At 33.4% G+C, this 25,795-nt stretch overlaps 1 protein-coding gene across 8 annotated transcripts in view; it reads left to right on the top strand.

Moving 5' to 3' along the window:
- LOC123557576 (protocadherin Fat 1-like) overlaps positions 1-25,795 on the top strand; it is a 159,277-nt gene that overhangs the window by 86,021 nt on the left and 47,461 nt on the right. For all 8 annotated transcript variants that reach the window (XM_053543887.1, XM_053543886.1, XM_053543883.1 and 5 more), the window contains exons 5-7: positions 4,582-4,899; positions 5,504-5,720; positions 13,161-13,300. In XM_053543887.1, the coding sequence (XP_053399862.1) occupies positions 4,582-4,899; positions 5,504-5,720; positions 13,161-13,300 (675 nt within the window). The remainder of the gene's footprint in view (positions 1-4,581; positions 4,900-5,503; positions 5,721-13,160; positions 13,301-25,795) is intronic.

Raw genomic sequence — 25,795 nt, 5'->3', positions numbered from 1 at the left:
ATGGTTTATGTGCGCTAATTGGGTAACCGTGCTGGGGAGAGTGCTGGGGCGACAACAGCGATAATTACTAGGCCTGTACCTTCACTTATAGGTTAATCTGATGTGTAAATATTGACAGAATGTGGTCTCTGTCTGTAAATTTCAGTAGGGGCATATGGAATTACTGGGCGAAAAAAGCCGATCCAATTTTAATTGTAAAAATGCTCACATGGCAATTGTTGAAGAATTTACAGGTGTTTATTTGTGAAATACTTATTTTACTAACTGTGGGGTATAAATTTTTTGGAAACTGTCTTGTGGCTTAATTGAAAATATGTCTGTAGATTCTCGTTAAGAAGTATTTGAAACACAATAGGATTGTAGACTATGAGTCTAAAATGTGTGGGTGGGGGATAATGAAGTTTCACAGAGTGTCTGCAGAAGATTCTAAGCACTTACTCAACTTATTTAAGATGTCTTGAGAATTTATATTTTTCCTCCCACAACTTGAGGAATTTCTTGAAACTCATAAAGGTATTTTACAGGCATAAAATGTATGGAGTAGCCTTTCTTAAAGGAAATGTTTTTCAGAGTTGTAGATTAGTAGTTTCAAGGACTTTGTGAAAAGCTAATGAATTCTGGGCATAATTTGTGAGTGGGTTACATGAGCTCTTACAAAAGTCACTTAAGTTAATAAAAAATGAATTGCTTCTGGTTTTTGTAACATGATAATAAAAGTGCCACACAATGGCTAGAAAAATGTGCTTGAACTATATTTGGTTTGTAAACAGATTACATGTGTTGATTAATTACTGAAACTAGGGAAAATGTCAACACCTAAAGCAAATATGGACAGACCACAGGTGCTGTGTGTTGCCTGATATGAACATAAAACTGTTTATGACATTGCTTTTCATTGGTCATTCTGTCAATGGTGGTGTCTTATCTGTCGGTTGATTGGTCAATAAGTCCGAGGCAATATGTTATCTACATTTTCATTGGTCCAGTGATTTATGGGAATGTTGTTATCTTGAAAACTGGACAACAAGTTTATGATCAAATTTACTGCATGAACAGTGTGAAATTGATGATCATGAGCTGATTATGAAATTCTCATTTATTGGACACAATAAACTTGTCTGTAATTCAACTCTAGGAGCACGGTTTTCACCTGTCCCTGACGTTTTATTACCCTAAACCCCAAGGGGGGTTACACAAGCCTCATTCTGTTAGCTGTTTATGATTGCCATTAGCCTAACTATTTGAACAGAAACATAGATTGAATGTTAATATGATATCATATGTTTTGAAACCCAAATATATTGATAATGTAGACATGATCTGATAGGTTAAAAATGATCTTAGCATGGACAAGATCATGTAGATGTGCCTGTTATTTTACTAGGTCCTGTTTTCGTCAAAGTTTTAAGCAGGAATTTAGACATAAGTTAAAAACTTAAAAATTCAGGTTGTTGAAACTGCTTCTTCTCCTTTTGGTGAATCTGAAATTTTGCAGGCTATTTGTTGTAGTACTACACATACAGTTAATTGTGCAAAGTTTCATTAAGATTAGTACACCGGATTTACAAATAGAACAGCGTTTGTTTGAATTATAATATTGTATTCTTCCAATCTCTTCTGGCAATGGTTCAAGTAATATTAATTTTTAGCTCGACTATACGAAGTATAAGGAGAGCTATCCTACTCGCCCCGGCGTTGGCGTCTTTCCGCGTCCCCACCTTGGTTAAAGTTTTGGTGCACTTTCTCTTTTTTCAACTTATCTCTGTAATTACTTGATGGATTTGATTCAAACTTGAAATACTTATTCCTCATCATCATCCACATCATCTGTCATAAGGGCCATAACTCTGGCACCAATATTTCATGAATTATCCCCCCTTTTCACTTAGATTTTCAGGTTAAAGTTTTGATGCACTTTCACTCTATCTCTGTTATTACTGAATGGATTTGATTCAAATTTAAAATAGTTGTTCAACATCATCACCCACATCATATGACACAAGGTGCATAACTCTGGCACCATTTTTTCATGAATTATTCCCCCTGTTTACTTAGAATTTCAGGTTAAAGTTTTGGTGCACTTTCTCTCTACCTCTGTTATTACTGAATGGATTTGATTCAAATTTGAAATAGTTGTTCAGCATCATCACCCACATCATATGACACAAGATGCATAACTCTGGCACAATTTTTCATGAATTATTCCCCTTTTTACTTAGAATTTTAGGTTAAAGTTTTATGCACTTTCACTCTATCTCTGTTATTACTGAATGGATCTGATTCAGACTTAAACAATTGTTCAACATCATTACTTATCATATGACACAAGGTACATATCTCTGGGACCAATTTTTCATGAATTATTTCCCCTTTTTACTTAGAATTTTAGGTTAAAGTTTTGATGCACTTTCACTCTGTCTCTGTTATTACTGAATGGATTTGATTCAAACTTAAAATAGTTGTTCAGCATCATCACCCGCACCATATGATGCAAGGTGCATAACTCTGGCACCAATTTTTCATTAATTATTCCCCCTTTTTACTTAGAATTTTAGGTTAAAGTTTTGATGCACTTTCACTCTGTCTTTGTTATTACTGAATGGATTTGATTCAGACTTGAAATAGTTGTTCAACATCATCACCCACACTATATGACACAAGCTGCATAACTCTGGCACCAATATTTAATGAATTATGCCCCTTTTTGCTTAGGATATACTTATATAGTGTTTTGATACATTTTATCTTTACCTCTCTTATTACTTTAAGTTGATATTTTTGACATAGACACAGGCTATTGTGCAATATCTTCATCCACAATTGGAGTCATTAAACACTCCAGTGACAGCTCTAGTTTCCTCAGATGTGCCCAGTTTCACTATCCAGCATCGAAATAGTCGAGCGCGCTGTCTCCTGTGACAGCTCTTGTTACTTATTCTTCCAATTGTCACATCTTCTGGGGTATCAGAATGCTGATAAAATATTTCATTTTCGTGATTTTACATCCAGGATAAATATATACCCCACTCCTTGAAATTGATTGCTTAGACAAAAAAATAAAATGGATACTTATCATCGAATTACTGAACTATTACTTCAGAAAATTTTGGAAACTGTGAAGTGACAGAACTAGATATTCAATTTATGTAATCTTAAAGCCTTTCAGATAAGCATGATAGATTGGACTGATTAGGTGAGAATTATGTTCGAAATGTACATAATACTTCCCTAGATTCCAATCAGAATGAATTTTGTGAATGTTTTTTTTTTATATTCGCCTTTGTTCGCGGAGTTGATGTAATGCTATGACATTGTTTGAATTATTTATTGTCCATTATAGGAGTTTTGCTAAATAATGATGAATCCCAAGACCATGGGTTTTCATTTTAATTAGCACCTCGGATGTCTGAGAATTATGGTTCCTTTCAAAACCTTGAAATTCTGACAATATTTTGACAAATTCTGCCAATATGTCACAGATAATTGAGGAAATAGTGTACATACATGTAATAGCTTAAAGATATATCAAGAGAATTGTAAATACACCTTGTACTACATTAATTGGAATTACAAAACAAAACAAAAATCATGTACATTCTAAACATTTTCGTGTGAGGGAAAAAGATCTGTTCAGGCCTACTCCTTTAATAAGCAAATGTGAATATAGATTTAAGTTTAAAAAATATTCTTCCTTATTTTTTTTTTAATTTTGCATGCTTAATTCTTTTCAAATTTTATAAAATATCTGTTATCCATAGAATTAGGTTAAAGTGAAAAATTGTAATATGGTCCGGAAATAATCATTACACATGACCTTTTCATTGAAGGTCATTTATAAAGAAGAAAGCCCCTTTAAAACCCCTGATGTTTGACATGTTCTAAATGGGCTCAGCTTGTCAATAGAATCATGTTTAGGTGGGCTCTGGTGTCATTGATACCCATTCCGATTCAATAAACGGGGACAATATTTTTCCTGTGACAGAAGTTGGTTCGGCAAATTAAGAAAAAGTTTAACACCTTAATGTTCAGCTAGACAGTGATTATCGCTGCATTATCGTAACACATTATTTCTACTTGGGGGAAATTAAATAAAACTTCTTGGCAACAGTTTTCATTTTAAGGCGTAATTTGTATAATGTCCTTACCGTTCCTGGGCGTTTGTTATTTCTGAAAATTTTACCAAAAGGCATAGGCTCTTGAAAGCCAATTATTTCATGATGATGTCCTTTACAGATTTATTTTCTTTTGTAAAAAATATGAAGTGAAATAATGCAGATGTTTTAAGTCTGTAATTGTAAATTACCTTTATCAATTTTCTGACTTGGCAAGATACTACCTGCAGTGCTTCTTTATTTGTATATGTTTAGAATAGTTTCGCATTGAGACGATGTTATGATTTTCTTTACTGAAGTATTGAAGAATGCCATCTTCTCTTCGGAATTTAAGAAATGTTAATTTTTCTGGTCCAGAATGAAAATGACATAGTGTTACTGATATGTATTGCAAATAGGTGGAGAAAGACGATTGCAGTGAAATAATGATCATCAGCGATACTATAATGTTGTCTTTTTATATTTCCAGGTGACAGTGTCAGACAACGGTGAACCACCCCTGACTTACCAGACTCGTGTATTTGTCAAGGTGGAAGATGATAATGACAACCGACCGCAGTTCAGTAAGCGACTATATCGAATCCAAACCCCAGCCACGGAATTCATGGGCCTTGATATTCCAGTGTTCCAAGTTCTGGCATGGGACGATGATGAAGGAGAAAATGGCGAGCTGACGTTCGACATTCGTAACTCAAAAGATGACTCAACAATTTTCATTGTTCATCAGAAGACTGGAATGATCTTTGCCACAAACAGTCTTGTATATGGAGATATCCATCATTTTGTGGTATGAATTTATTTCAGACAAGATTTTCAGGGCCATGTTGCTAAGATCATTAGGGAGAGGGTAAATATTGATCGCTGGGTCATGAGTTTATTTCTAGGGTGAGGCATATATGTTATCCAGGAGGCATTGTGTCTGCAATCATTCGTCCTCCACCTCTGATTCATGTGGAGAAGTTGGCAGTTACTTGTAAAGATCATGTTGGTTCTGGTACAGAATCCAGAGACACAGGTTAGGTCAACTGCCCACAGTTGCGTAACAGAAATACTGTTGAAAAAACATGCTAAAACCCAAAAGGTACACTAGGTTGCCCCTGAAAGGAGGCATATTGTAAATGAACTGTTAGTTTTCTGTTAGTCTGTTAGCTTTTCAGCTTTAGATGATAAAATGGATTCCAGTGAAACTTTACAAAAAATTAGTATTTTGAAAAGGTTTGTCATATGCAGAAGTCAGGTCTATATCAAAGGTCAAGGTCTGATGCAAAGGAGACAATTTTGATGATTTTAAGTCATTGTTCAAATGATGATTCATTTTAAATAAAGATTTATTTCATTAAACAGGATTTGGAAACAAACATGTATGATTTATGTAGCTCTTCCTTACACAGGTTCGAGCTTCAGACAACGGAAAACCTAAGCCAAGGAAAACAACGGTGAAGGTCAGAATTGAGGTTGTAGAGAGAATGAAAAAATCTCCGAATCCACCCAAGTTTACCTCTCCTTCCTTGATGAAGTGTGTCATGGAGGATGACAAAGTAGGACACATGGTAGAATTACTACAGGCACATGACAGGGACAGGGATGATCTCTTCTATTCTATCATAGGTATATACACATCAGACACAAATACACTTACTGTATCACAATTCCTGGTGAACCCCAGTAGCTCAAAGCAAAACTTTTCTGAAGGCAATGCACAGTGCTCATTTAGACACATTTTGTTAAAAAATGTTCAGCAGGCTATAAAAATGTCCAGAGTATTTCATACCAAAATGGAAACCACAAAAAAACCCATGATTTACCTTGCTTTATTATATCCTCTACATACATTATTCTACTATAGGAATATACACTTTACATATAAAAGAATATTACAAGATCTAATCCTCAAAACTGCCTGTAACCTATTACAAAATACAATACACCCCTCTATCCGTATAAGAGATAATAATTCGAAAGACTTCAAAATGAGGTATAAAAGCTGTAAAAGCACATATTTTTGCTGGGTCAAAATTTTGCAAATTTGTAATTTTGAGTATGTTCGCGAGGTTTAATATTTGGGAAATTGTAAAAATGGTATCCTTCTTGATTTGAATTATACTAATGGTATAAATATTTACGCGAGGATTAATTTTGGTGAGATGTAAGGCCGCGTGAATATAGCGAAAATTAAACCCTCGCGAAAATTTCTGCTTTTACAGTATAACCTCTGTAAACGCCACCTTCAGTCAGCAAACACCTCCCTACAAAGTCATATTTTTTATCCTAACAAGGCGATGTTTAATAATTTTCAGTTTATTAACCTTCTGAGAGCTACAACCCGTGTAGGACAATCTTTTATTTCAGTATTTCCATCTGTGTTTACAGTCTTCGCTGTATTTTCTTGTGAACTTTCTGGTAACAAGTCTGTGTTGCCAATATATAGAAGGGGAGGGGTTGCTTCGACCAGGTATCATCTGGTTTCTCTAACAATTCTGCTCTTCTGGTGTTAATTAAGAGCAAAGAAACTCATAAATTACTTCTGAAAAAAGGATAAAACGCAAAACTATAAGGTGTCAAATACTAAATCTTGGTCATAGACCTTTGTCCTAACCAGTTTTATTCTGCAACCAAACCCACTTTTATAGCAATACCACTTAAGACTATATACACTGATACATATACAGCTCTGGTTTGTAGATGTCGGAAAATGTTAAAAGTAATAAAATTGTAATAAAACAACAAGTTTAGTCAAGTGGGTTGAGTATTTTTCTGTTATAAATGCTGTAAAAGTGTTTGAATTTAGCTGTAAATTCCGATTCTGATTATCGATGGCTTTTTTACTCTTTGTGACATCTTTACCTAGTTTATATACCTCACTAGCTATAAAAAAAAGAATTAGACAAACACACTTTCGCTGTCAGTTTCAACCTTTGAAGATGAACAAGATGAAACATGGTAAAAACAGATGTCCAGAAGCATTGAATACTTTTAACAGATGTGTGTACTATACCTGAACACCATGGATTCAAAATGTTGATGTTTAATTTGTACTAATAATGCAAAACAGTATGGACTAGCTGATATAGGTTTTAATTCTTTTGACAGTAAAGTTATTGAAAATTTTAGTATTGTTAAGTCTCTCCTATTGTGGGTTGCTTTGAGGATGAGTATTCAAAGGGTGTCTGATCTGGTCTTTATTAAGAATCAGTTACACAGTTCATTTAAACTTAATGAAAAAAATGATACCTATTTTATTCATTTTGTGGACTGCTTTTACAAGGTGACTCTATTATAGTTTACGGTTTATTTTAACATTAATTAATGAACTTTTTTAAGAAACCAACAACAACAAAAAGATTTTATTTCTCCGGTGCATAATGGTTTAAGTATTTAGACATTGTAAATTTTACATTTGTTGTAGGTGATACTTTCTTGCCTTACATTCTTTAGTATAGTCATTTACCTTGCTTAATTTTACCCTAATAGCCTAAGTAATTACATACTTTTATTACAGAAATCAGAGGTATTTCTGTTAGTGAATTCAGTCAAATTCTAGCCTGGCCACTTAGCTCAACAGGGAAGGTGCAGTTCTACAGGTCAAAGGGTTGTGAGTTCAATCTCCGTGTAAGGCATATGTTCTCCTTGACGATTTGATATTTTGACCAAAGCCGTTTTATCCTCCACCTTTTGAGTCATGTGGAGGATATGGTTAGTACTGGTATAGAATCCAGGAACACTGGTTTGATAGGTTAACTGAAATACTGTTGAAACCAGCACTATAAACCCAAACAATACAGTCAAATTCTGTTAGCAGGAGAAAGAGCTGAGCATTGAGACCATAATCTTCGGTCATATTTCATTGAGCCGGCTACTGAATACCATTTAATTCCTGCGGAATTATCTCCTGTGAAATATTTATTGTTTCTCCCTCTGTAGTTTGGGCAATTAGGTATTTAAGATAAGTACAGGGTTATCTTCCACATTATAGGGCCATTTACCTCATTCTGTCAGATACATAATATTTGAGGAATGGATAATATTGTGGTGGTTTTACTTTTGATAAAATTCACAAAAATAGCCCACTCACAAATTCAAAATGGTGTGAAAATTAAAACAGTTAACCCTTACCATGCTGAACACAATTGATTCTGCCTTTGCAACCAGTGTAGATCATGATCAGCCTGCACATCCATGCAGTCTTATCATGATCTGCACTGTTCACCATTCAGTCAGTATCATTTTGGTAAGCACCCCTTTTAACAGTTAATGGTACTGTCCAAATTGGAAGATGGACAAGTTCATTATAGAAATTTACCAGGATAAGGGTTAATCAGCAACAAAGCATGAAACAACATAAATCTTGGCTGTTGTCTATCAAATTGCCTTTAAAATTCCATTTCTACAGAACCTGATGTTTTTGCTCATTGGATAATTTTGCATTGCTCACTTCTTCTCCAAGTGTTTAATTTTGCATTAACAATACAGTGAAACAAGATTTTTTCCCCTGAAATTTTGCAATCAGATTACATTTAGATGTTGTAATAATGGAAAAATAAGGTGTGTGGGTGGTTAGGCCATACCAAATTGATATGTTGTTCGTCGGAACTACCGCATCAGTAATTTCATTCCCGTGAAAAAAAAAAAAAAAATTACCCGCCCGCACGTACATAAAAATCTCCGAAAATTTTTTTTTTTTTTTTTTTTCGATTATGCGGTCCGGAATAATAACGGCAAAACAGGTTTTATCGCAGTTTTAATGCGTCAAAGTGATATTGATCGGATTTCATGCGTCATGTAACTGATGATCCAAACTCAAAAAGTCAGGAATTCTGGTGTTGTTCATCATTTGTTTTAAATCAGGAGTGTCCTTCGATGTGCCGGTAGGTAATGAAATAGGCACATTCTACTTTTGTTCAATACAGTGAAAAGAACGAAGCCCGACTTGTAAGACGTGCACGGGGATGCAGTTAAAAATATTTGGAAATATTGTTCAGATATAAAGTTTTCAAACCATTTGTTATCAGCTGTTTAATTCAGCATGTTAGATCTAGAGCCCAAAGCTGAGGCCAACTACTATCTTAAAAAATATTTGTTCACAGATCCTGACCGACCTATCTCATTGTCTCGGCCCAAATCTTTTTGAACGTAACTTCTTTAGTACAGCAGTCAGATATTCTATCAAAACACATTTAGTCAATTTAAAAATTGTTTAGCTTTTCAAATAAGTAGTGTTGATATGAAAATAATTTCTAACAAAATCTGTCCTTTTGTAACCCCAGTTTTGCCTGTTTGTACACATGACGCCAGGATATATTTAAAATTGGCTGTAAATTGATTGAACGGAAGAAACTGAAAAAAAAACAGACTTCCCCAACTCTAAATTTATAGTTCAGTCAAAGCACAACAAACAACACTTTTAAGGGTGGCCATATTGGGATCATTCTTTGTCCGTCCGTTATTATTTTTGCCTGAAATGAATCTCTACCACAAAAGCTTAAGCTAGCCTGATCATGATCTGTTAAGAAATTATTCCAAAGGGATTCGAGCAATGCAGAAGCATCTGTATGCCCAACTCCGTTTGGTCTCACTGGTCAAGTGGTTTATTACTTCCCCTCACCTCTATGGGTTGGAGTTTCACTAGGGGCACAAATTTGTTCATGTGTCAAAGCCATCTGACTGTGTTTCAGAAGAAATGTTATTCCACACAATCATGTGCCTGTTTTGTCTTAAATATTCCTCATCCTGTGCCATTAAATAGGCACGTCTTCAGATTAATGTAGAAAAATCAAAATTAAAAATAAGACACTCATTCCTTAGTAATTAAAATTACAAAATAAAAAAAATAAAGTGATTCAGTGAGTTTTGGCAAGAATTTATTTGCAAAATCATTCATGTAGTCTTTAAAACATATAGAAAAGCTATATACTGTGTTACCCACACTGTAAATGTTTGATTTCTGTGTTATTTCTAAAAAAATGTTAACTTTATATATAATCATAACCGCCTCCTCAAGGGTTCAAGCTGGGGAAAAAAAAAAATGCCCGCTCGCTCCATGTAAAATCTACCCGCCTCTGAAAAAATCAAAATTGAGAAAAAAAAATCAAAATTTCGCTCGCCCGCTCCTATTTTTTTGAAAATTTTCCGAAGAACTATTAATCAATTTGGTATGGCCTTACGTTTGTCATTGTACTTCTAGCAAGATTTTACATTTTTTTCTTAAGAAAAAGAATAACAGTTACTCTGTTATAGTATATATTTATGAAATTTTTAAAGACTTCTAAAACATAATTTTAGAAACGATCTTGAGAGGGTCCTGGTGCTTGTAGGAGTGTTAAGCTTTATAGAGGATGATTTATTTAGTGTTCCCTGTATATGTATATAGACAGTAAAAACTGTTTTTTTTTAAATGACACTAGATCAATAGAAAGACTTCCTCATACTTATTTCTTTATTTACATTGTACATTTTGGTGCCATTTTAAACAGTTCTTGCCGAAAAAGCAAACATCCTTGAATTTTATATCTTTACAAGATCATCTGGCTGTAAGTCTGGTCAGCATGCCAGAGCTTTGAATGGATTATCTTTTCTGGACCAGGGAATATTATTTCTGTAAATTAATATCAATAATGTTTTATTTGCCATAGTTCCATAACAAATAAAGACAGCTGGGTTCTATCATAGACTTTCAGCACTTCTTTAGATACAGAAGGCTTTGAAACAAAAAGGAAAGTCCACATCGTGGGCTGAGCGCGAAACTATTGTAACTGTATATAAATAAAGAACAAGATACAATAGTTTCGCGCTCAGCCCTCGACATGTTAATTCCGTCAATATGATTAGTATCAAATTATAACTGTATACTCCCCAAATTCTCACTTCCACATGGTAAGGACACACTCCCAAATAATCCCCTCCTGAAATTTATTTTTTTTTTACCCCAGAACAAGCCTGCTTGGTGCCTCTAAAAATAAAACTGTGTGCCAGATAGAGGTCAGTTTAACAGGAAATTAATAAGATATCATTAACTATTTCATACATTTTGATGCAAAAAAAAAAAAGGTTTGAAAAAAATGTGCCCCTCCTTTTAACCCTTATCATGCTGGACATGATTGATTCTGCCTTTGGGACCAGTGTAGATCATGATCAGCCTGCACATCCATGCAGTCTGATTGAGATCTGCACTGTTCGCCATTCAGTCAGTTTCTTTTTGGCAAGCACCCCTTTTAACAGTTAATGGTACTGCCCAAATTGGAAGATGGACAGGTTCATTATAGAAATTTAGCAGAGTAAGGGTTAAAAACAGACATTGCTACCATGGGCACTTATTTAGTATCATATGGTGAGTATAATATTGTAAAGAATATATCAGAAATGAGTTTGTCAATATTGAATGCCAAATTATGTAAGTATTTTGCCTATAAAGGGTGGGAAGAACTATTAGTCTGGGAGGAAAAATTATTAATATTTTAGTATTTTTCTGGTCTAATTTCCTCAGGTCAGACAAGCTTTCTGGTTTAATTACTTTTGTGTATAGAAGGAAGGGTGTGTGTGGAGAAATATTAGTGTTTCATTTTTTATTATAGCTCATCATATACTATGACAAAGAACAGTTAGATTTCCAAGGAATGAGCTGATCATAAAAACACTTTCCTACTTGTTAGTGAAAATGATAATTATGTTTTATGTTGTTTGGAATTCGCTTTTATAGATAAATACATTAGTTAAAGCCCTTGTGACCTTTATGTATGCTAAAGTATTAAAAAAAAAAAGAGTTAAAAATCTCACAGCTAAGTGTACAAATAAGAGATAACTCTTGTAATTATTTCCCTTTTCTCCTTAAAAAACATCAACTCTAGTAATTATGTCCCCTTTCTATCTTTAAATATCATTTTGACAAAGACTTGTAATAAAAATACTTAGAAACAAAACAAATTAAACATGAAAAGAGAAAAGTTAATGAAACTGTATAAAGGGATGTTATTGATCAGTTTTTTTAGTCACGAAAGTATGCGTATTATATATATATATATTTACTCTTTTACATTAATTTTATTCGTATGAATTTATTCTTTGAACACTGTAACTTGAAATAATTGAAAACATTTTGGAATGTGTCATTAAATGAAGATTTATTGTCATTTGATGTTGTAACACTGTGTTTTGTATGAACGTTTCCTCATTTATTGCAAGCATTCTCGACATGTGTTTTGTTTGCTGTACGATCATGAATAGAAATAAGGCTCTTGCTGACTGAACAGAAACATTTTAAATATGAAATTATGCAGCGAAAACAAAAAAAAAACATGCCTGTCATTGATTATCAGACGGAAATTATGGCACGTTGATAAAACCATGAATTCTCTTAATGGAATTCTGTTGTTGTAAAACTATTTTTATATCATATTGTTTCGTTTTGCATTGTATAGATAGCGCAGAACTCTCCTTGAATGTTGAATCGATAAGGAAAATAACAAAACAGAGAAACATTTTAATAATGGTGTACTTTTATGCATTTAGGTAACTGCGTATTAAGTTTTCTAAATCTGCAGAAGTGACCGCCTTTGTTTGTTCCACAACAGATTGATGCTGGGATTCCTTTAGGATTGGGAGGACCGAAAATAAACAAAATTTCATATACTCATTACATTACTAGAAATCATCAGGAAGCACTGCATACTTAGATGCCGTATTTTGATTATTTCCTATGCTTTACATTTATATATTATATATTAGCCACACAATGAGAAAACCAACATTGTGCATTTGCGACCAGCATGGATCCAGACCAGCCTGCGCATACGCGCAGTCTGGTCAGGATCTGTGCTGTTTGCTAACGGTTTCTCTTACTGCAATAGACTTTGAAAGCAAACAGCATAGATCCTGATCAGACTGCGCGGATGCGCAGGCTGGTCTGGATCCATGCTGGTTGCAAACGCACTATGTTTGTTTTCTCATGGCAAGGCTCATATTTATTTTAAAAAATTGGTGGACAGTTTTTGTATGGGAAACCAATGCAATACTTGCATAATGTTCCTGTTGTGATATAATCTTTGCTAATTTCAGATGGGGACCCACAGAACCAGTTCTATATTGGCTTAGACACAGGTGCTCTAGTGGTGGCCCGGCGGCTCGACTGGGAGGAGAAGAGTGTCTATAATCTCACTGTACAGGTCACTGATGGAGTACGCTTTGATAACTGCTCGGTAAGTTACAAACCTTCATACGGGTAAGGTCAAAAAATGAACTCCGATGTTAGTAATCTAAATCATGAGGCGGTGCATAACATTGAATTCACAGATCTGCTTTTCCTGAGGCTATCATAACCACTACAAACCAAGAAACTCTGCCCAAATAAAGCAGATTTTTCAGACAGCAAGCAGGAAAGACTAGCATCAGAATGTCAATTTTGCTTTGTAATTTTGAAAGAACTTTTACCATATCGATTAATATAGCCAAGAGCCAGTATCTGAAAATGGTCACAGAGATAAGCAAAAAATATCTGACCAGTCTACTACTTGTGTGAATGCCGCAATCGGAAAAAATAAGTTTGCACAAATATCACTAATACACATCATCATCATGGCAGGTAATAGGTCGCCAGACCTGACTTAATGCAGTATATAAGTATAAAATATCAGTGTGACATTTTTCAGTAACTTTGATGACTTATTGAAAAAAAATACAAGTCAAAGAAACATAAAAAATTATTATAGCATGTCAAGGACAGCTTAGGTTTCAGATGTCTTCACTATGCATTATTCTTTGCCACAAAAATCACTTAACTCAGCATTATCTATTGAACTATTTAAAGTCCCTCTTATCAATGGGCATCAAACAGCCATTATTGTCATCATTTTCCAATAGATCAAACGGTTATATTGCAGTTTAATAGCTGCAAGTGTAGGTTTTATGTCAAGGTCTAAATCAGCTCATAATATAAAATGAGACACCACTGGATGCGGGCTTGCGCAGGGATGGCTGAAGCTTTGGGGCTGAGTTGAGCAGTTCACATAGCCTTTGGCCATTTTCCTAATTCTTTGGGTTTTTTTGATGGCTTGATATCCAGGATAACTTAAGCATTTTCATATGTCTCCTTGCGAGTTGGGCAATTATTGTTTTACTGCATTTCGTTATTTCTGTTTGGCTGATTTTCTGGAAGGAAGTCAAGACAGTAACTTCTGAAATAACCGAAAAGTTAATTTGTGAGTGACAAATCCTGTCTCTAATATAGTATTTCTTCCTATTTAAGATTACTGTTCGCAAGATTTTACTCAAATTACATTTTGTGCTATTTTAAAGACAGCTAAATTTCATTCTACATTGAAGAGGGAAACTTAAAGGATGAACTGAATTTCCTGCAGGATGAAATTTGACGATATGAGCACAAAATGAATCCGGCTTGTCTCGATGGTGCAGTGTTACAGTAGGATAAACCAAAGCTTTCGAATCCAGTGGTGGCTTTTTCTTTTACCTTGCTTTCTGAATGTGAGCCATTGCAAATTTATTCATAGGCTGAGAACCAGCTATTACATTATATAAACCCAAAGAAACCCTTTCTAAAGGAAAGTGCATATCGCCCCCTTAATGCAAAAAGGTACCAAGTGCCTTCTTTATTCATATGCTCATGGTACCTTTTTGCATTAAGGGGACGATATGTTTTGTTTTTGAAAAAAATGAAACACATTCAATGATAAGGGGATAGAAATGCCATGACTTTGTAGCAATATCTGAATATATCTCACAGTCTGTCTCTCCATCTGTATCACTTTGTGTCTCAGCTTTTAAATTGAAGCAGTTTCAAGGATTTCACTGAATTTTACACAAAATTTTATTTATCGTAAGTTATACAGGCTAAAGTTAAAGTTCGTGCCTACGCCAACACAGTATATTATGTATCTTTGACATTGAATGCAAAGAGCAAATTACTTCACAGGTCTTTATAATCAGGACAGATTAGAGTACTTTTAAAAGTGAAATTATGTTTAGTTAAGATGTAACTTTATAAATTAGCTATATAGAATTCCATTTAAAGGGAAGTGGTGTTGAAGAGGTTTATAGGTCAGATACCACTAAATTTGTTTAACCTGCTTGGGTTTATGCCAACGAAGCAATTTCCTTTTGACAACATAGTTATGGTCATGAAATGGCTTATGGTTAATTTTAATGAAAGAATTCTAAACATTTAGATTAGAAGTGACTGTATAATATAACATAATAGTGTAATATAGCTCTTTATACAAGGTAATTTCCTAGTATGCAGAATGAATTTATGAGTTGTCATGTAAAAACCAGACCATTTTGCAAATCAGCTTTTCCGATACAATGACTGAGTAATAACACATGATGAAACTTGTATGCTGCATTGACTCGTGTGGTGAAAATTTTGCCAGTCTGTGATATAAGTGTTAGAAACTGTCTCGGTTTGCAGTTTTGGCCCTCAGCGGCAGATCTGCAATACATGACATTATAAGGCAATTCAAAAAAGAAAGGAAGTTAAAAAAGGCCTTCATGGGAATTGAAACTGCTTTTATTTTGAATAGATAAAAATGCTAAAAATACTGGTCCCAGTTTACTATGATGAATTATATTATATACTGGTACTGATGATAAACCCGGACAGATGATAAAGTCGACCACCTTGGAAATATTTGATTGCAATCGGTTATTTATAAAATTGAACACACCATCTGATAGTTTCCACTTACAACACCAACTGGTATAAACAAAAACAAAATTGGTAAATATTCTGTATAAATAAATGACTTACATAAATTTGTATAAAAAATATTTACCCAAAATTACTGGGGAAGAGGGTGTTTTTTTGCGCATGCTCACTGTCGAAACATGAAAGCCTGATATTTGTTTACTTTTCATTACTTGATCAGGAATGACTGTTGCAGCTTTTTGGGGAAAGTTTCAATATAATAATATCAAGAAAATTTTGTAAATGACAAAGTGTTCGAATTTATCATCAGTCAACGTTCATACAGTCCCCCTTTTACAGACCCCTTTCAGGGCCTCACTTCGTGGGAGTTTGCTTACTAAATATAAATTTGAATTATTTAAAGTTTTCAGCAAAGGTTAAGCTTTATTTTGATACTGACCATTGATTGCAATTTGCAGAATTAAAAAAGTTACAGGTAAAAAACTTCATTTTCTGTTCGGGTTTATCATCAGTACCAGTAGCATGTAACAAGAAAATATCAATTTCTGTGTATGAAAAGCCACATACAAGTACAGATATAATTAAACAAAGATAATTATTTCTTCATATTTGCACTGCAATTTTAAGTGGTGACCAGAACGATAAATAGTAGATATCGGAATTTTAAGAACTATGCACTAAATACAAGGATGATTGTATAGAAAGCAAATAGTCCTCTATCATTGACATATTTGGCAATAAAGTTTTGGAGTGTGGGGACGTCTTGATTCATTTTGTTGACTTATTGAGGCGACGAGGGTTGTCATGGGGTTAAACAGACCCATCAAATTGTACAAACGAAGAAAATTAAACTATAAATGACGACACTTGAGTTGTTTTAAGAGGGCGGCGACAACAATTACAAGGTTATTGAGTAGTCCTGTACATTTAGGTGAATGAGTTTATGGGAGATTTGAAAATGTATTGCTTTATTTGTATCTTCGGAATTATTTTCAAGTTAAAGAAAAAAAAAATGACGGAAAAATAGAATAATTTATAGAAATAAAAATCAAGTATATTTCTTTGTTATTTTATGTTGCTTTTCTAACGAAACGTTTTCAAAATCAGATATCAGAAATACATGTCAGTGACTTAACAGTGAGATATTGATAAATAAAGGGAGGTAATAAGAAAAACTTCATCTGATGAAACTCAGTCTTAGGTGTCTTTTGGTCAATGAACATAGTTGACATTTAGTGAAAGAACAGTTTCTCTTTTGTTTGTTTAAATCTGTAAGTTAATACTTCTAAGTAAAAAGCTGTTAGAAAATATTTTTACAAATAGTTGTATGTAAAGGGAGGTAATAAGAAATGCTTAGTTTAATGAAATTCAAACCCTCAAGTGTCCTCGAGTCAATGAGCATAGTTAACAAATTAATTGAAAGAACCTTTTCTTCAATGAGTGTTGAATATTGTTTATACTGAAGGAAACTGTTCAAAAACATTTTATAAATAGTTTACAAATAATTGGATTTAATCTGTTGACATTGGGTGGTCATGAAACCTTTGTAAATAAACATCTTTTGGAAAACCGGAAAGTACTTATAACTTCAAAGTTATTTCGAAATGCGGTCATAAGCTATATTTGAATCTGGTCTAACATAAATCCTGAATATGTCACATCAAAAAAGATATCAAAAGAAGATAAAAAGTAGTTTTGAGTCCTTTTTAGTCATAAAACTGTGAAATTCAGCATCTTTGTCACAACTGTTACATTAACTACATTATTATCTCTTCACCATCGTTATCATCATCATCATCGTTACAATCATCATCATTCAGTAAAATATCAAAGAAGATAAAAAGTAGTTTTAAGTTCTTTTGAGTTTTAAAACTGTGAAATTCAGCATCTTTGTTGCAGCTGTTACATAAACTTTATTATTATATACCTATAAAAATTCTGTAAAAAATCGGCTTGTATTTCACAATTAAATATGAACAGACAGACATAAATTCCGTATTGTACCTTTTAAATTCCGTATTGTACCTTCCGTATTGTATGCTGCCGGACTATTTTCATTAATATGCATGACCCGGCACATTTCTATAAATAGCGCATATAAAAACTGCACTAAGTTCCATTTAATATCGATAAACATTGAAGATTTCGTTCAAGAACAAAACAAGAATCAAAATGGTAAAGGTATATAATAAAAGGGTCATTATAACAGTAGCTAGATCTGGGACTTTGTATTTGGCTCTCGTTGATTTTGCAAGGTCGGATCACACTCGGCGCTCGCGCGCCTCGTGAGATCCGATCTGGCAAAATCCACTCGAGCCGAATACTGCATCCCAGATCAAGCTACTGTTATAATAACCCTATTTTATCATCTCTAACATCATCTACGTTGTCGTCATCATCATCATCATCATTATCATCATTCATTGTGTCATTATTATCCATACCATCAGATATCTGTGTATAGGAGCAAAAGTTTCAAACTACAGTGACTGTTGCATATTAGCATATATATTATTTTGCTATAAAAACTTCCGAAAATGTATGTCAGTTTGCCATAAGAATAACGATAAAAGGAATACCAGAAAAAAACAAGATTGCATTCTGGGAGTTATGATAAATGCAAAAATGTGGTATTACTAATTTTCAAAGTTTTGCAGAAAAAGAATGGTTTGCATCATTCTCTGAAATGAATGATTTTTCCAGAGGGAAATCTGAATTTACTGTTTACATAGCAATATCATGGAAAGTAAGGTTGGAAATGTTTATTTATGCCATTTGTTATACAATAAAGTGTAAGATATCACCAGAGTTTTTTGTGCAATTAGATAACCTAGTGATATAGTGTGAATCACCCAGTGTAATATACATATTTTGTAAGGTTTTACAGAATTTTTGTGTGCGAGATTTTGCTGTTTTGGTTTAGTTGCTTTGGGGATTGCTGTCTAGTGGGAGAGAGGTGGGGAAACATTATGAGAGGGCAAAGTCAGTTTGTTTTGTTGGTTTTAAGGCATGCTTCCACAATATAAGTCTTTTGGCTACTTCCCTGCTTTATATAGTGGAGGAATAGGTGTGGTAGCTTCCAGGTCACAGTTTTAGTCACATGCAGGCACTTGGATTATGAACCGCATGTCAGCATGATGGCTTCTTCAAATATCAGTGTGAGATGAGCCGGAATCCTTATAGGCAGTGGCAAGTAGCTGAAAGGCACCATAACTACACGGTCATGGAGGTCCAGGCAGATCCTTTTATAATGGTAGGGGGAATCTTTAAGCAGGATTTCATAAAAAATTGAAATAAATTAGTAAATGCAGAGCATTTTGAAAATTTACCATGTTCAAATATCAGGCTCTAATGTACCATAATTGGCCAAGTGTCCTGTGCACCTATCAATTAGTTCCAGAATCTTTCTTATCCTTTCTACATGCATTGCCCTTTAATCAGATGTTTTGTACTTTCAAATTAACAAATTTCTTTCTCAGAGAAAAAAAAATGTACTGGAACTTCAGAAGTCTGTCATTATCTGGAAAATATGCCAGCGTTTTCCTGTTTTCATTACAAGACAAAAATAATTTGACTCTGAAAAAGCAATTTTCCCTTTCCTATGTATAACCTGTGAAGTTAATTTATTTAAAGGATTTTTGTTTTGTACTAATTATTTTTGCCCTAAATCCTAAAACAGAAAACTGAACTAAATTGCCACTCATATAGTTATTCTGAGATTGTGACTGGTTAATTTGAGTTCTAAACTCTGATAATGTGTCGATAATAGCTGGTGATGTCACTAAATTGATAAAGTCTAGTAAATTTGTGTTTTCTTGATCCTGAAATAAGTTAAAATATGTTCAAAATTAAATAAAATTGTAACGATAGTAATAGCTGTTATATCATCTTGTTCGACAGTTTTGTTTATTGTTTTTCGTTTATTTCTGAACATTATTGGCTTTGAAACACTTCTTTTTTAAAACTTGCAGAAATGTTATAATTAAATTAAATAATAACAGTTCTACTCAATTTTCCAGTTTTTATGATGAATTGGTCTCTCATGATCAGATGCTTGACATATCGCTTAAAATTATTAATTGAATAATCATGTATTTAAATTTTTGCTGTGTCAGCAGTATGAATATATAAAACAGTTATCTGACAGCAAAAAACTGGAACATTTTTATATATGTGGAAAATAAGTATGATAGATTATCTTTCATTTTTAGCTCCTCTAAGTGGTACATTTCCTTTAACTTTGGTGAAGTTTTCAAGTTTTTCTTTAGCCTTACATGGAAATTAAATTACATACTTCATTTGTATGATTTTGTACTCATTATGTTTGGGTTTTTTTAAATTTGTTTATGATAGCGATTACTTTATTAATTAGTGAATAAAATTTAATGGTAATAATTCATTATGAATTGTAATTATAAAGCACAGATACTGCTTGATTTATTTTTCACATGAAATTATTCTGAGTTGCAGTGCCAAGACTTATATGAACCGTGCCATGAGAAAACAACATAGTGGCTTTGCGACCAGCATGGATCCAGACCAGCCTGCGCATCTGCGCAGTCTGGTCAGGATCCATGCTGTTCGCTAACAGTTTCTGTAATTCCAATAGGCTTTGAAAGCGAACAGCATGGATCCTGACCAGACTGCGCGGATGCACAGGCTGGTCTGGATACATGCTGGTCGCAAAGCCACTGTGTTGGTTTTGTCATGGCGTGGCTCGTATTGAGTTTTATTGCTAAAAAGATACTTTTGGTCTTAAGTTTATGATAGACTGTCAGCAGAAATATGTTGCTGTTCCTAAGACTTATAACTGAGTCTGTCTTATGTCTGGAAAGATACTGTTGGTGTTCAGTTCCAGAAATGATTCTTTTAGTCTGTTGCAGTTTGTGGCAGTATATTATTAATCCACGGCAAAGAGGCTTGCATATACAAAACAAGTGAATGTTAAGCAATATTATTTCTATAACAATAGCCAACAATGATGCGCATATTAATAAAAGCATTCTGTTGAAATTACACAGTAACATGAAAATAACGCAAGGTCTTCAGTTTTGACTTTGTACATTATATTTTTCACAGACATAGAGGAAATTGTGCTTTTGTAGTTATTGATAGAACGGAATTGCAAAATTAGAACTTCCAAGCTTTGATGAATATCATTTAATTGTGGAATATAAAAGTTAGCTTTCATTGCATTGGAATTTTGATTTTAGAGATCAATGCTCTAACTGTTTTGAAGTTGTAGAATCCTCTGCTAAATTGAAACTTTGATCTTTAAGACAATTTAATTCAGATTGTAATAGAGAGTTTGAAATTGTTTCTAATAAAGTCTTAAAAAATATCTGTCTGTAAATGTTTAAATGATGTATAAAGTGGTGTCATTTTGGCAAACATAAACACTGCATGCTTCCATTAGAAAGAAATTTGATTTTTGTGCACCCAAAGGAGAGGCCAGTTCCTGTAATAGTTACCACACTGTTTGTTATTTTGTCCGTCCTTCTATCAACAAACATTTCATACCCCAAATATGACTTGGATTATTCAGTGGATTACTATGAAACTTTACACAAATGTTAAGCATGATAAAAAACTGTGTCATGACCTTAGAGTGTTAGGTCTATATTTCAAAGGTCAAGGTAACAGGCATGGACTCAAACCCTTTAACTGAAACCTTTAGTGAGAAAAAGGGCATATCCCTTCACGTATATTTGTCGTTTACAGCCTCTAAAAAAATCTTCCACTTATTCTGTGTTCTTGATTATGTTTATATAAATTTCTAAAATCCATTATCACAATTACAGAATACATTAAACGATCGAGTTGTGTTGCAACTTAATAATTACATGTGTCCATGGTGTGTCACTGATTTCCATGGCTATACATTAGAAATTATTAATTCCATTGCGACATTTATATCTAAATCTTTTGATGTCAGGATCTGTAATTTAGTAATGAAGACTTTAACAATAATTTTGATTTTCATAAAAAAACTATTGAAACTAATTATATAAGCATATGGTATAATAAATGCCTGACACAATCAAAAAATGGTATGAAAAATACCAGAATTCATCTACGGGATACATAATAACAAACAACTCTTTACTTATCTGTGTTTTATGTAGGGAGAATCAATGTTAATTTTCCTGACAGTTAATAATTGGGAATGATTGCATTTTTGTCATTTATTTTCAGTGTTCATTAATATTATCATATATGCATTTTCATCAAAGAAAATTTTAACAAATGATCATTTTTTAAGTCATTTTCTAACATTTTGCTTACAAATTATTGCATTAACATTTTTTTTGGCTTTTTTTAACCCCGTTTTATCAAATTTCTCTTACAACTTCATTGTGGGCATTTGCACAACTTCTGTTGCTTAGTTTTCTTCAAGTTCTTAAATGCATTTTTGTTCCAACATTCATAGATTTTCAGCTCCATGTACAGGGCATTTCTACCAACTCCATTGCTTTTCTGAATCGCTACCAGTTAACCTGTTCTCTGTAATAACTGCCAACTTCCCCACATGAATCAGAGGTGAGTGACTAATGATTTCAGACATGTCATTTATCAATAGTCAACGGAGAACATAAGCCCCGTCCATAAGATCGAACACACGACCCCATGATCCGTAGATCGACGCTCTACCTACTGAGCTAAAGATGGACTAGTATCCCAATATATCGCTTACTACTCAGTGTTACTAATTTTTTTATTTCCCCCCAGGAAGATTGTCTTTATTACCATTGTATTGTCATAGCATTGTCAGTGTATGGAAGTTTGTTTCCAGTTTAGTGTCAGTATATATTTTTTTCTATTTATCCTTATTAATGTTTAATATGAATTTTAATGTGACTTAAAACCTTCATTTGCTTGTGACTCAATTTTAATACAAATTCAGATTTGCAATATTTCAGTTATCAATAATATAATATTGAAACCAAAGGAAATTTGACAAAGATTATGGTAAATCTGCAAGTTTAATTTTACAGGGTAGCGAAAATACATGACTTTTAAAATTTCTGTATCTGTTTAGCAAAAATACTTGTTGCGGACAGAATCTGTGTTACAATGAAAACAAGTAACTGTATAATGATGAAAAAGTACCTTTACAATGTGCCCATCAGTGCTGGAAAACTATTGAAAACTGAAAATAGCTTTGGAGGGAAAAATGCAACACTTGGCCATTTTGATAAGGTGTCTTGTAATATTTGTTTTGTTGTGAAAATTGCTAAGATGGGTATGTTGCCAGTGTATTGCCATTGTGTAGCCAGTGTATTGTCAGAATCTGCTCTGAGTAAATTTATATCCAATGTACTGTCAGACAGACAGCCAATCCATACAATATTGTCATTTATGTAATTTTTATCTCGATTATTCAAAGAATAGAAGTTATTGGACATGCCCCTGTGTTTTTTTTTTTGTTTTTTTTTTACAAAATTACAGATTGAAACTAATTACACACTTGTTCAATGTCATGACCTGACATGTACTAAGCAGGTCCCATAACTATACTTTTTTCCAAAATTAAGCCCCTTTTTCCACATAGCATTTTTTGCTTAAGTTTTTGTATGCAAGCTGGTATCTCAGTACTCATTCAATTCGATTATAGAAATTATGTTTTTTATTTCCAGTTTCTTGCCATTTTCCTGCCAGATTTCTTCCAGACACTGGAAACAAGCTGACAATATTGTCAGTGTGTTTACATGCTGATTGTTATGAGCCAGTTTATTGTCATATAGTTTGCAGATTATTCCCAGAAACTGGAAATAATATGGAAATAGTGTCCATATTATTTTCAGCTAAACTTTTTTTCTTGGAAGTTTGTTCCCATATAGGAGTCAGATTATTTCCAGTTACCTTTTTTTTTGACAGACTGTTGCCAGATCATTGACAGTTTTCCTTGCAGCTTAATGCCAGCTTGTTTCCATGTTTCGTTTTCGTAAGGGACCAGTGGCATCTCTAAAAAAAATCTTCATTTCATTCTTTGTTCTGATTATATTTATAAACTTTTTATAAATCATTCATCACAAATCACATGAAAAAAGCTTACTAAGCGAGTATGATAGTCTGTGTTGGAAAGCGTTAATATATTACATGGCGCGGAGTGTCCAAAAACATGATTATAGTGGCTATATATTAAGGCAAACTTCATCGTTAATTTCATTGTAGCGACATATTTATCTAATAAATCTTCATTTGATGTAGCAGGGATCTGTAATTTAGAAAGATGGATAGCGACTATATATACATATAATAGTATGATCTAATACATAAAACCTATAAACGTTTATAGCATATGGTACTAATAACATGCTGCTATAAATAAAATTGAAGTCATGAAAAAAACGCAGAATTCATTTTAGGGAAATAATAAATTAATCATACTATCTGTTTTGATGTAGGGAGAATCTTGTTAATGTTCCTGATAAGTTAATAATTGGGAATGGAATTTGCATTTTATTGCATTTCTATGCACAGATTTCATTATAAGTATTATCATTATTATGCATTTTCTTCAAAGAAAATTTCTGAACAACATTATTGCATTTTTGTCGCAGTTCATTTTCTTAAGCATTTTCTTCACAACTTCCATTGCATTAGACATTTTCTTTTACCGAGGCATTTTTTCATAACTCCTGTTATGTAGTCAAATTTTCTTCACAACTTCCATTGCTCTAAGGCATTTTCACCACAACTTCTGTTGCATTAGGCATTTTCTTCACAGCTCTCATTACATATGCATTTTCTTGTAACTCCCATTACATTACATAGCAGTTTGTCTTCACAACTCCCATGACAGAGGCATTTTTCTTCACAACTTCTATTTCATAGGCTTTTTCTACATGGACTCTTGTTACACTATTAGTGTTACATAAAAACTTGCTATCTGCGGAAGGTGAAAGACCTTTTGAGTAATTTTATATTTTTCTTACAATCAAAAATGACTGAAGTGTTGGGTTACGACATCTTCAATTTTAATGTTCATTTGTCTATGTTTTTATCTTTGACTTTAATTTTGGACAAATTTTATTTTTCATTTCTTCTGAACGGTACTCTGACAACTAAATTCTGTTTTACTGACAACGGCAGGACACAAATGTCCTGAAAAAGACTTTAGTGCAGATACCTCATCAACAAACTTTATACATTTTGAAGGGCACATGCTGAATATGCAGGTTGTAAGGCAATGTTTTTCGATCTAGGACGACTTTTTTCCGTACTTGTAAAATGTAAAATTAAATAATAAGATATATTACTTGTGAAACCTACATACCCAGAATTCCCTGTAAAAATGGAAGTGTCTTCCAACATTTGTTTTAATTTCGGAGTATTGTCAGTTGCAGAAAATTGAATCAAGATGTTAAAATTAATGTTTTCCCTGATATTTTTCCAGATATTTTTTAGGCAGGAATAGATCTGAAGGAGTTATACTGGATTATAACCAGAAATTGATTGACACTAGGCATCTTTCTTCTTATGCTGTACCAGACAGTAATACTTCTAGTACTTTGATACCACTCAAGTGTTTTTCGCCCACCTGCCAAGGCATGCCTTTCATAACAGAGGCTTTTATTCAAACAGGTTTATTTTTTGGCCCAGGCGGTAACATGACTGTTTTATTGCAGAATTTACTAGAGGAGATAGTTTCACAGTTGGTGGGTTGGTGGTTTTTATGCCCTGGTCATTTGAAGGTTAAAGCCTATAATGAATACATCAATCATATTCTATCATAGAGGAAAATAAAACTGACAACAGAGTTTTGAAAAACAAAAAAAAAGAAATATATTTTTCCTCTTCTCAGTCACTCAAAAGTTTTACCTGCTTTTATCTTCCTTGATCGTCAGTATATGGGTGTCATTAGATGAAGTCTTGTTCTTGAAGAAAGGGTAAATTGTATTCGGCTAAGCACTTTGGAATTCCAAAGAATGTAAACTCAAATAAAGCGACCAGGTTCTATTTTCTTTCAATACAGGTCACTAGCCACTCACTGATATTAGTTCAAGCCTTGTTTGGGCAGAATTTTATT

The sequence above is a fragment of the Mercenaria mercenaria genome, chromosome 5 (assembly GCF_021730395.1).
Source record: "Mercenaria mercenaria strain notata chromosome 5, MADL_Memer_1, whole genome shotgun sequence".
NCBI classification, from domain to species: Eukaryota; Metazoa; Mollusca; class Bivalvia; order Venerida; family Veneridae; genus Mercenaria; species Mercenaria mercenaria.
This window is presented reverse-complemented; position numbering and strand designations above follow the sequence as displayed.